This window comes from Rhopalosiphum maidis, chromosome 4, assembly GCF_003676215.2.
Source record: "Rhopalosiphum maidis isolate BTI-1 chromosome 4, ASM367621v3, whole genome shotgun sequence".
Lineage (NCBI taxonomy): Eukaryota > Metazoa > Arthropoda > Insecta > Hemiptera > Aphididae > Rhopalosiphum > Rhopalosiphum maidis.
Window position 1 is genome coordinate 754,854 of NC_040880.1, and position 14,754 is coordinate 769,607.

The window sequence follows — 14,754 nt, forward strand, 5'->3', positions numbered from 1 at the left end:
TCTTAGCTGCAGGCGTTTATATTTACCACGAGACTATTTTAGAAACATATACATTATACATAAATACTGTTTGTTGGTATAATTGATAAATATTTAGGTGTACCGATACTGAAGATTCCGAGAGGATCGAGAGTTGGAGCTATTTATTAATGGTCGTGGTTTGTAATTTGTGTTTTATTTGTTTATTATTATTATTTCTTTTGGCAAGATGGTGGAAACCTTTTATGAAGCAGTAAAAATACTCTGAAAGTTTCACGTTTTTTTTTGTTCATATATAACACATACATCTATATATACATGCATAGGTACATTGTACATTGGAAATGGAAAACAAATGATACGTAAATCAGGTTTATTTTTTATTTAAACAATAGTTTTAAAATACAGTTAAAAAACTACAAAACTGCAAAATGTTAAATTTATTGCATATCTGTTTTAAAAAAAAAATCGATTATTTAGTAACTTAACAAATGATACTCAAGAGACGGGTTCTTAAAAATATTTATTTTTGTATTTTAAATGTCTATATTCACATTTCAAAAATGTGTAGATTTGTTTTTTAAGAATTTAAATGTGAACATTTTTATTAAGCACAATAAAATATTTACTTAATTATTCTTATTCAACACATTAACATGATATTTTAATACATACAATACGTTAATGCTATACAAACTGTTGAGTTACAGCTAATAGACTTAGGAATAATGTAAGGAATGTATAAAAAAAAAATTGAATATTAACGTAAATAAATTATTATTATTATTATGTTGTTCAAATAAAGTATTTTTTATCTATATATCCATAAAAAAAATAAATAGCACTGAAAATTTAATAAAATAATTAAAATACTAATATTTACTAACAAGTATCTGAAGATCTAAGTACATAAACAGTATTTAATACGAATTAGGCTAATCACATTATGTATATTATTTTAATATAATATTATCACGATATACCTAGTCAATGATTTTTTACTAAAAGTTGTATTTGCATAATTAATTTGATATTGTGGTCTACTTTCTCTTAAAACGTGTTTGATATGGATTAATTAGACATAGCATTTATATTTTCTACTGCCTATATAATTGCTAATTTATTTTAAAACTATTTATCAGGTAATGTTCTAAATAATGGACAAATTTTAATAATTTATAATTCAAAATAAAATTTATGAAAATATATATATAAATATATTGATGTAAAAAATGAAGACATTATTATTATATAATTTATACAATGTATTTTGTATTACACATATAGTAGGTATTCTAAGTGTTCTATGTTTGTAGAAACACATAAGATTACTGAATAATTAATCAATATTTGGTTTTAAATGTTGGCATCTGAAACATTATACATAAATAGTCATCTTCATAAAGAGAAAACTGAGTTTTTATATATAAGAATGTGAGAGAAGTTCTCAGTAGAAAAATGTACGATGATAATAATTAATAAATAAACTCTAAATATTTAAATTATATCTATTAAGAAAAATTTTCATAGTTTCATGTGTGTCAATATGTATAAAATAATTTTAATCACATTACATAGGAACATTAATTGAAAATAAGATAATATGTATAATAACTATTAAAATAATAGTGATTAGTTTATACATAGCGATTAGGTATCACATGTATTAATTTATTGATTTATATGTAAATATAAATTTAAATATAGTGTCGCATAAAATATTTGTTTATTTATTTTTCCGCCAAAGGAATTTGATTTAAAAAAAAAATAGCTAGTTATACTCAGCTACAGTAACAATTAAAAATGAATTCCATCTCTTCCTCAAGTAGTAGATGATAAAATAATTTTCATTTTGGAATTCGTGTAAGTTTGTTTTTAAGATGGGGTGGTATTCGGGAGACAAGCTATGCAATAGAGAGGGCGCGTGTAGGTTAGGTATGATGAACACCCGACGGCAAGCCTTTCAGTATCATTTTCCTCTCAGTCCCGTTTGTGTGAAGGTGAGCGTTGAATGCTTAAACTCGTTCAAAAATATAATTTATCATTATTTTTTTATTGAAATTGCTAGTTTTTAATTTTCCGACAATACAGAAATTTATTTCATAACACTAAGTTTAAAATTATTTTTCCATTTAATCATACTCTAGACAATTGTGTAATAAATTTTTAAAAAAATTGCCCGCCAAATTTACCACGTGAAAACATGGATGATCTTGTAAGTATATTTGTATATTGTTCATTATTATTATTTATAATTTTTATATTACTTTTTTGTCGTTTAATTATTATTATTTTTTTTATCAAACTACATGTTAAACTCAAATTCTAACATTAAAAATTTCATATTATCAAAGAATTAGGTAAATAAAATCTGTTATTAAAAAATAAAATAATTAATATTAAGTTGTAGATATATAATTAAAGTGTGTGTTGAGTATTGAATTAAGCTCATAAAATATATTCAATGAACTCACATCAGTACAGCATACTTGATGAGGAATGATTGAAATTTTTCTTCATAAATAAACGTAAACGTAATACTAAATTTATTAATAATAAAAATATTGTATATAGTTATTAAATTAAAACAAACTGAGATTAAACAATTATATTCAATTTTATTTTGAAATTCTGTCGTTTCTAAGAAATACCTTGTTTGATTAGATTGATTTATTTGTTTATAAACAAACATTATAATGATTAAACTTTAAATATATATATATAATTTATTGGTTGGTATATATTTTTTTATTTACTATGATACATAATAAGATTTATTTTTATTTTATGAGATTTTAACAATAATAATAAATTGTTAAATAAGAATTATTTATCAGTTTTATAATATCATATATAGTCATTATAATATTATACACTTATATAATCCCGTTAGAGTTAGGTTGCATTTATATGATTTAATTAACTACCTACTTATTATTTTAAAATATATTTATTGTTTTAAACTTTAAAGACTAAAATCAAATATATGCTGGTTTTCGAGCATCTTGTCTTATAAATTACTAAAATATATTAGATATTTTTAAGACGTTATAATAAGATACTTATTTATTTATTATTTTTAATACGTTTCAAAAATACAATATAGCATTAAATATTTGTAAAAATTATTATTTGAACTTTAATGACAATTATTGACAAACATAATATCAAATCCAGTATTTATTTTGATATTATCTTAACAAATGATTTTATAAACATCGTACATTTTCGCAATAAATTAATATTTGATAAATAACTTTTTATTACACTTAAATAACACTTGATTAAATATTACGTATACTTATTTACTTAGTTATGTTTGTATCACTATTACTTATTATTGCTTATAAATTAAATATAATATAGGGTACAAACCATTTTCATGAATCTATAATATGTGTAGTAAGATATAACATAGATAAATATAAAATACTTTTAGGACTTTATTTACAATTGTGATTCATCAATATTGTGATCCATTTTCAATATTTTTAAAGGTATTTTAAAAACGTTTGTAACTTGTAGATTTTAAAAGTTTTATTATTATGTAGCCATGTAGGTATAGAATAAAGCAAGGTATGTAAAGTTAACCTAAATTAATTTACTGCCGGCTGGATTATGGAACTTTAAGTTTGATTTATTGTGTTGAAAAATGATGTTTACTAATAGCGTTTTTGATCATATATATATATTATAGATTCATATATCAATATCATATTATAGCAGTACATGCGATGCAGAGTATCATTCCTTTTAATGGCAGCACATTCTTCAAATAAATCAGTTTTCGGAGATTTTGCTTTTTAATGAGTATTGTTAAACAAATATAATATTATATATGAATATTTAAGACAAAAAAAGGAGAAGAATGAGTAGGTAGCATATCAATGTGTTTACCTGCAACAGGGCACAACATCCTAATTACAACCGGGCCTAAATAACGTAGGAATGATGTCATTACCCTTTTTTTAATATTAAATCATCATATACATTTAGTTATACATATTTATGTTTAAAAAAAATTATTAAAATGTAAGAATGATACGTTCGTCATTTATGTAACAGTGCAACCACTTAAATATATTTGTTCAATTTATTGTAATATTATTCATAGCGAGGGAATAAAAATGAATAGAATAGGTATTATGAAGTTTAGGTTGACAATTTAATAATTTATATGGAAATTTAACTTCTATTTCAACAATTTTTTTTAAAAAAAAAGACATGCATGAAATAAAATATAATTGTATATGTATTACAGCTTATGAAATAACATTTTATAAATGGGTTTTAAATGATCAGGAAATGATACTGTTATATGATAATATTCTTTATAAGAACTGAATGGATATTATTGATCACATTGATGTTTAAAAAATAAGTAAAACAAACAATTTTTTTTTATGAACATAAGAATTTATTAATTATAATTTACTGTAAATTATGATTATTGATTAGATTATAAACCATAATAACTTAAAATCAAATTAGTCGTAAATTGTGAAGTTAAACTTATAAACAAAAGTAATTATTAGTAAAAACACAATTTATATTATTGATTGAATAATAAAATATGTCTATTAATTATTACAGTTTAGAGACTTTAGCGATAAGATTTTTATTATATATTAATATTATTTAAAATATTAACATTTAAAGTAGAATTAAACTAATTATAAATGGCTATGTTCATTAAGTTCATAATATTTTAACTAACAATAAGTAAATTAGAATTATTTAAATACATTTTATATAAATTAAGTAACAGTATACACAAGCTATTTTTAATATATATATTGACTATTTTAGAAACGTTACAGAAGAAATGACAGACTATAACAGCATTGAGTACGGTAGTACTATTTTATGTACTAGCTCCTTCTAACCTCGTTCAGGATTCAGTTTTTTTTCTCAGCGTTAGCATGCTTTTATTTTTTCTTCTGCAATATATTACATTAAAATTCCACCCAGTATGGATAGTATTACAGTCATCTATCAATTTGTTCGTTGTTAAAGAAATAACGAAATACAAATATTGTAATAATTCGATTTTTTTGTCTTCAGATTTAAATACTTAAGTAATTATAATAATAATATTTATAGGTAGGTATTTAATAAATAAAATCAATGTAAAATGCACATTATACATACAAGTTAATATAATAGTTTTTTAGTTTTTAAAAATATTGAATATATTTATTTGATTTAAAAGTGAAACTACGAAGCTTTATATTATATATTGGTTTGAATGTGTAATAAGGATACATTTTTTTTTTATTTTTTTTTTATTTATTTAGAATTATTAGAACTAGATATTTATGTAAAATTAATGTCTTAAAAGTCATATAAATCTTTCTCTAAAGATCGGAAATTAGTTTGGTAATTTAAAGAATATATACTATTTAAAATTACTGAGTAAAAAAAAAAAATTCTGTAACATTACTTACCTTAAAATAAAAAATAATAATAAATAGGTATGATTAATATAAAAACTATTTTGACTATTCAAAAGATATTCAGGTATATTAATTATAATTGTTATTAACTTATAATTTAAATTTAATTCTAAAATGAAAATGAGTTTATAACAATAAAAACTAACAAAATACCTTATAAAAATATTTGTTTATTTTACAAATATTTAAAAGTAAAATAATTTAGAAATATTTGTTTTACATTACAATTGGTACTTTGATAAAGCTTAAATATTCGTCCATCAAACTTACGTAGGTAAATAGTTTTGTGGATACGTTAATAGTTAATAAATGATATCCCAGGTGAATTAACTAATTTGAAGTGACAGGAAAAAGGAAAATTCATTACTCTATTACTTTATGTATAGGAGTAGGTACTATTCAATTCCCACGAGACATTTATTTCCCAATAATAAGGTTTATGACGAGTTAACAGTTCTAAGTAGTAATATTTTATTTATTTGTTCAGCTGTATACTACTAATGTTTTTAAATTAATAATAGTCTCTTTGTCTGTATAATTAAATACTCTGGATACAACTTACTACTCTCCATCGAGTATCAAAAATGCATATCAATTGTGCCCTATATCTGTATTTAAGATTAAAAAATAAGAAAATTAGATTTTTAGGAAATAAACTCAGCACTCAGTTATACTAACAATTGTTTTTCAAATAGAATTATTTATTATTGCTTTCAAGTGTACAGACATCTATTCCTAGTGGCTTAACTCCTATATTTCCTTTTTTTTTTAGGTATAGTATCTTTTACTCACTGATTTTATATGTTCTATATTTCATTGGTTGTCACGCTTTATAAATGTATACACCTATAATGTATTGATCTTATATAATAGTGTCACAATATTAATTCCACCCTTAGGCCAGTTTAAAACAATGGTCTATATACTCTATACAGGTTTAGAGCCTAAACCTACAGTTATAAATACATGTATTTTACACACAGATTTTGCTTATAAAATAATTTTATTGTGATGGTATAATAAAACATAAATAATTTGTTCGACGACCAATTTATACTAGCCACTAGTTGTGAGCTGTCTTTATAGGGATTACACAAAACCTTTGGTTTGATAAATTATATATTTTCTCTAGTAGATTAACGCAAAAATGTTTGCACAAAATCACTTATATAAAATAAACATGGATTTAATTTTTAATATATTTATTTTATCAGAGTTTTCTGAATATATTTACTGTTGTGAATATCAAAAAATTATGATATATACAAATTTATATAATTAACATGAAATAAAAATAAATTAGGTCTAATTACATATTTCTTTAACATAAGTATATGCGTGAGGTTCGACATAAATCAAAAACAAAAATTGTCTTTATTATTTTTTTTTGTGCTTTAAATTAATTTAATTTAAATTTAATTGATCAACTATTATGGTTGCTACAGATTCAAAAAAAAAAAAGAGTCGAGTTTCACGCCTGTTTAATATTGAGTATAATAGTTTTTTAAGTTTTTTTTTAACCTAATTTAATTCGAAACGAAAGTTATTATAATAATATTATTGATTATTGAGAAAAAGTTGACAAAATATTAAGACTGTGTTGGCTTATATAGGTAGTAAAGTTTCAAATTTTCAAGTTGCAAATAATAACTATATTCTAAACAGTATTTACCAAGGGTGGCCAAACTTTTTTTGAAAAATATCTAATGAGATTATATTTTTTATTTATTGAAAATCCATAAAAATAAACAAAACTATTGTCGATAGAAGTAACAAAATTTTTTTGGGGAGGCTACGATGTATAAAAATTAAAAAGAAATTTTAGCAAAAAGAAATCGTTTTTGAAATCGTCCACAATTATCCGTTTAGTAATCCTTTTTTATAGAAATATAGCATATATAATATTGAAAATGAATTTAATGTATAATATAAATGTTATTTTTAGTTTGATTTTAAAGAAGATTCCTGGGACTTGGGAATTGAATAGTAATTAAGAAACATGGGACTTTCATATATTATTTTTATGTTTATCGACTCAGATCCATAAACACAATAAGTATTTAGGATAATAATTACAAGTTATCTCATATTCGTCTGATGCGTCTATGAAACGTATATACATATAACACAGCATATACATATATAGTGTATACCATAACGATAGTTGAAGCTGAATTGGCGAAGGTTTAATTGATACTGAAAATTACACCCACCACATCAATGATGTTTAATGTACTCGCTATACCTACCTATTCATTAAATTAGTTATCATTGGCCTATTTGTTGTGTAAAGACCAATTTTCTATCGTCTATATGTTATTATGTACATATAAAGTGTGTATATCAAGCAAATTATAAATTTGCGTCTTTTGAAAAATATTTTATTAAAAAGATAGGGGATGGAGTGTAATAACTAAAGAAAAAGTCGAATTAAATTCCTACGGAGGTAAAGGATAAAGGGGATTGGATCCCATATAATTTAGAGTGAAGGAGGAAGACAAAGAGGAAAAATAAAAAGATTTTAATATTTATAGGTTGATATGAGTCATTTTTGTATAAGTTTATATTTGTGATGTATTTGTATTTAAATTTATATTTTCATTTTTTCAAGTCTAATAAGTTTTCATTTTAAATTGTTCATGATTTTCTGCCACGGATAGCTTAATCAATTATTTCCCAAATATTTCTAAAATATGTAGTTTTCAAATATTTATTTTTCACATCAATATGATTATTTGAATGTTTGTTTTATAATCTCCGAATTAGCTTATTTCGTACTTATTGGTTATTACCTACTGTAAAAGAGGTTATGATTGTGGTTTACGAGTTATATAATATATTTTTTAAATGTAGTGTTTGAGAATATTTAAAAAATCAATATTCGTGATGATAATTAAATACTTCGTTAATATTTATATTCATATAACATGTATTTGTATACTTTTGTGTGTTTTACACATGCTAAGAAGTAAAACTAATCAATGGGCGAAACAACACGTGTTGGGTAATGCATATTGTCCACACATCGAAATGAATGTCAGTTTATCATGCATGAAAAGTTTTAAGATTATTAAAAAGTGTGTTTGGCATTATCCAAACTGTCAAAATATATTCTAGACATAAATAATGACGAGTATTGTAATACAATTGTTTAAAAACTCACATTTTTAGTGATACATTTTGATAACATAACATAAAAATTTAATAATTAATTTCAATATGGTAATTTAGTCGTATTAGTACAAATGTATTATTTATTGTCATTTAGACATATTCGCATTAAAAACTACAATAATTTATTAACCAAAATTAATTTGTATTTTAAATTATAAACAAGAAAGTTAAATTATATATTTGTAAATACTGTACCAGGGGGTTTCAACCTTTTAAGGAACCAGTCCACATATATTTTTTTTTAATTTCTTGAACCACATTAATAATAAAAAATATTTATTAAATAATTAAAAATGTTATGCTTAAACGTTAACAAGGTTTTTAACATTTTATGTGTATGAAATAAATTAGGTTTAAAAAAAACGAAATTTTTTGATTGCTAAATTTGTAATGTTTTATTACATATTATTATAAAAAAATAACTGTACTTATATTGTAGCCTATATGTAATTATATTGATTATAAATTGTAATACTATATATTATTAAAAATTAAGAAGTAATAATTAAATTTCTACTAATATTTAGCTTATAATAATTTCTGTATGTTTTTAAGACATGCACTCGTATATTGTTTACGTTTTAATTTTAAGTAAATGACAAATTTGATGTAAATTTAATGCATACCTATACAGCATATTCTGAATCAAGGAACACAGTTATTGTATAAAAATTAACTAGTGGTGTGGAGGCATAATAATAATTAACTTCTATATTACTAATATACATGAAATACTTACTTTATAGTTTATAGTCTGAAATTGTTCTACATATTTTTATGAAAAGACTATAAAAGTATTGTTATTAATTTAATTTATACTATGTATATAAAATAGATGTACACCGGTTAACGTTTTGTTGTCTAAATATTCAAACATTGTACAAAGTTTTACTTAGTAATTTCGGATTTCACATGAGTTATGACTTTAACAGAAATCTGAAAGTTATAAAACTAAAACTAATTAATAAACTTGTAAATGCTGTGCTATACATCACCTTAAGTAGATAGCCATAATAAATAGATTGTTAATGTATTTAATAATACGTCATATAAGAAATTCAGGTTAATAAAAATATGTAGTGTCCCGCGAGGATTTACCCATTGCGATATCTCCTGAAATAATGGAGATATCATAATTCTGGTTTTTTAATAAGATTCACAGGAATAAGAACTACAAATTTTTCATGTTTTAATTTATTTTTCTGTTTTGGTAAAAAAGTTAAAAAATGTATTTTTTTATTTAATTATTTAAAAAAAATTGAAGATAGCCATTTTGTAGAGTTTTTTTATTCTGAAAATATCGACGTATTAACATTTTAATTTCATCAATTTCCTGATTTTTAATATTTTTTCTAGTTTCGAAAAATACTGCAAATTATTTAATACAAATACCTAGTGCCATATTGGTATCGCAGGCCACATGTTAGGTATAATGATACCACTATGGCACCCCATCGTATTAAATAATTCACAGTTTTTTTTGAAACTAGAAAAAATATTAAAAATCAGGAAACTGATGAAATTAAAATGTTAAGACGTCAATATTTTCAGAAAAAAAAAACTACAAAATGGCTATCTTCAATTTTTTTTAAATAATTAAATAAAAAAATACATTTTTTAACTTTTTTACCAAAACAGAAAAATAAATTAAAACATGAAAAATTTGTAGTTCTTATTCCTGTGAATCTTATTAAAAAACCAGAATTATAAAAAAATATTGTAAGACAACTTCAAAAGTTTCATATAACCGTGTTTATCTGTTAATTAAATTAGATTACCAATAAGTATTATGATAAAAAACGTTCATTTATTGTACAGCAAGAGCAAATAAAATTTTTCAAAATACACGTATACGAAATAGAAAAAAAAATAAAGCTTTGTCGAGTTAATTTTTTTAGTTATTCAGACTTATTCTGACCAGTTATTCTTCAAACATCTCAGTAGTAGTGTATTATATTCTTTTAGTACAATCTTGTCTTGGATATTCCTCATTTATTTGGTACAATGATATAGTACTACTTGAAATCATGATTTAAAGCTAGTTGACAGTTCAGTATAATATGTCTTCTTCTAACTTATCTTTTAAATGTCGTATTCAAAGTTAATGTACACTAAACATTAATTTTATAATAACATTTTATGTCGTACACGAATAAGTAACTATATTAAAATACAAAAGAAACATTCAGAATTAAATATTATTATATATATTTTTAATAAAATAAAAATAATTTAAAACTTCTATCACAACTCCAGTAATACTTCAAGTTTATATGAAAATTACAAATTCTTTCAATGAAAACGATTTGATACGAATGATACAAGGCAAAAAACAAATTATATAGATCAATATTCAAATGTTTGTTTAATAAACATTTTATTATAATTTAAATGTTTTCAATATGATATAAATATAATATAATGAGAATGACACTAATTTAATTTTCAGAAGTTAATTTTTGCCAATACATAAAATGAATATTTATAATTGTTTTTAAAATTGTAAAACGATGCTTTTTCCCCTAATAAATTATTAAAACTCACTTATTTATGGTTTTTATTTTGTTCTAAAATTTAATTAGATAGAAACTTCATTACTAAAAAAATAAATGCACACTAGCATAAACGTGTCCCGCCTAAATCGTATACAGGGACACAGAGTGGATCAATAAGCATGCTTCCTACCTTTAAATCATTTAATAAGGCATTTATTAAATTTAATTTATAAAAATAAGTATACAAGAATCAAATTATTTTCGAAAATAATTTAGGAGTGTAGTAGCGATTTTAGGTTCCTTTTTTTTTGTATAAAATAAGAAATATTTATTAATCTACTTTTATTTTCTGCTAATCTACTAAGCTGCAAATACATTTTTTTTATACTTTGAGCGTTTATTTATCTAATATATAGTTTATATAGCAATAACAGTTTGTCAGATATTAAAATTTACTAAGAATATAATAGTTTGTAAATAATAGTTTTGAATAAAATAAACGATAGATATAATTTAATTTTTTTTAAATAATATCTACTAATATTATACTAAAATAATTTTAGTAAACATTTTTTTAACTATAAGACATTAATAAATGAATGTAATTTTTAAAATATTATTGCCCTCTAAACCTTAAATCCGTATAGAACATAATATAGTTCAACAATTCAAAAACCACTCATTTTAATACATTGAGTTATCAAAATCATTTGTTTGCAATTAATTGTAACATGTTTGTATCGCCACAGGATACTCCTGGATTATTTAAAAACATATAAATATTCTAACACGCGCTCCTTTCACTCTGTATAATGTATACATATATTCTTATATGGGTTTATGGGTACCTATTAAAGTAGATCACTGTAACTTTTATAGATGAAGTTTACTGATAAGAATAGACAAAAAAATGCTTAATAAAACGTATACCTGACTAATTATAAAAATAAATAAAATGTGTTTAAATATAAACAGGAATCATATAATTTCAACTTATTACATTAATCAAATAAAGAATAGTAAAAAAGTATTTCTAATTAAAATGCAGGTACTATATTATGTACTTGTATATTATTGTGTAATTTACATCTCACCGGATTCAAAAAATTTGGAATGTTTACATAAAAAAAAAAATTATAAATCAAGAGTGAAATTACATTTACAGCGAGTCTTATTATTTATTTATATTTTTGTATGAATATTTTATTCATTCATACGCCCAGTGACGAGAGATTTATTTATAAATCATATTTCTGATTACGTTTTCAAATCCTTGTAATTGTTTTTTTCTTTGTACAAAAATAGTGTTTTCACTTCTCAAAATGTTTACTACCCTAAGTTACTAATTTCTATTTTTTTTCTCGTTTATTTTCTTTGATTATTTATCTGTAATGTGAATTTTTTTGAAATTGAACCTTATATAACCTTATTTGTTGTTGATTTATTTGTAATACATCTATCTGAGTGGAAACTATATAGCACTTTGGTACTGATTTGTCTGTATAATATGAGTAATTTATAAGATAAAATATTGAATCTTGGAATTTTATTTAAAACAATAATTAAAAGATATTTAAAGTTGATAATATTTTACTCGAGAGTTCTTGTGAGACTTTCTCACAGCTCATATAAATCTATGTATAGCATAGGTATACACGGACCAATGAAAATTCAAACTACTTACTTTATATTATAAAATAAGAATTTTACACTTTAGGGATGATATCCTGTTCTTTTAATATGTACTTTTTGATTAGACGAAAGGAAATTCTATATTGTTATAAAAACAACGAAAAATAAGTAACATACTTTTTATTTATACTCTAAATTTTTGTGTATAATATATTTTATATTACCTGAATAATTTACAAATAACGATACAATAAATTACACTCAAGGAAAATAATAAATAATGATGACCAACAATATAGGTAAAATAATGCAGTTATTTAATAATAATTGTGAAATATAATAAAAATCAGACATTCTCGCCGAGTTTGCCACTGTTAAATGGACCATTTAATTATGAATTATGTGTATTAAGCAGACATGTTTTATCATATATAAACTCATATTATTTTTATAAAGAAAAAAGGATTTATCTTGTAAGCAAATAAAAAACGTGTTAAATATTTAAAACTACGTATTTTTTTTAGACTAATAAAACAAATAAATTTTTATTGATTTAACGATAGTTTAACACAGATAAGAAATATTGAAACTTCATAACATTTTAATAAAAATTGTAATAATGTCAAAATAACCATGTATTTTTTGTTTAAAAATAATGATTTGATGGATAAAAATAAAAATCAATCCAAAAGTTTTCAATTTGATTGCTTTAAAATTAATTAAACCATCAAAAAACTTTTTAGAATATTATTATAATTATCGCTTTTAAATTCAATACAGTCGAGTCGTGATAGCTCGAAAAACTTGACAACTCGAATTATTTTTTTTATTGCCTAAAAATATAAATTAATATAAATTCGAGTTAGATATATCGAATAATACATGCCTTGAAACGAATTTGTATCTCCCTTCAACCCCGAGTTATCGCGACTCGACTGTAAATGTTTATATAAAAAAAAGTTATTGTTACACATACGGTAACTGGTATTGTAGTTCTTCACTTATCCAAATCAATTTTTATAATTTATAAATTTATAACACAATGTACTATGAATTACGGAGTATGTTCGCGTATCTTACTAGAATAGATACTTTTAAACATATACAATAAAAGTTTTTGATTATATTCTTATGTATAAACTATATACCTATTTAAATTTAATGATTACCTGTAAAATAGTAATTGTATTCTAATTTGAAAAGTATGATACCTGCACACTTTATACAACTATATATTAAAACAGCGGCTACCAACATTTTATACGACCTTGAGAAATAGTTTGTGTTTCGTGAAACTCCCTTTTTTTAAATAGTATAATATAATAATTTTTAATAATATTAATAATCCAATTATAATATAAAATAACTTTCTCAATTTTCACATACATCTGGCGGAATTCTTGAGATACCGCACTTTGGGAAACGCTGTATTAAAGGATTTTCATAATAAAACAACACATAACTATTCATTGTTGTTGCTTCGCTCAAAACCTTATAAATTAGTCACACCTCCATTAAAACTTAATTTAATGACTTAAACTACTTAATAATTTAATATTATTGAATATAATAAAAAAATAAAATGTACAATTACCATTCAAAAAAGTTTAGAAATTATTGTTTCGTAAGTATTTACTGTTAATTATGTAAAAAAAATTAAAAATACTTTTTAAAATAATATAATAAGTGTTTACAGTTAAAAAAAAATACTCAATGTACAAGTAATTTTAAATTAACAAGTTATAACAATAATAATTGTTTGTTATTCTTTTTATGTATTGCATCATAGCTTATCAGAATTTTGTGACTATATTTTATACTAAACATTTATATAGCATATATCTCTTCGGATGTCAGTAAATATTTTAATATATTTTATTAATTAATATTCTTGGTTTTGAAAAACACAATTCTTAACATTCTATATTGACTTAAAATTGAAGTTAAAAAAAATAAAATAATTTGCTTAGCGTTGTTTAAGAAGAATTTTATATTTTGCATTTTTTAAATTAATTATT

At 22.2% G+C, this 14,754-nt stretch overlaps 1 protein-coding gene across 1 annotated transcript in view; it reads left to right on the plus strand.

The window, feature by feature from the left end:
- The first annotated feature begins 1,979 nt into the window (after positions 1-1,979).
- The window catches only part of LOC113549106, a 54,350-nt gene continuing 41,575 nt past the window's right edge, over positions 1,980-14,754 (plus strand). Inside the window, exon 1 of the mRNA XM_026950267.1 lies at positions 1,980-2,194. Within this exon, the coding sequence (XP_026806068.1) occupies positions 2,183-2,194 (12 nt within the window). The 5' untranslated portion in view covers positions 1,980-2,182. The remainder of the gene's footprint in view (positions 2,195-14,754) is intronic.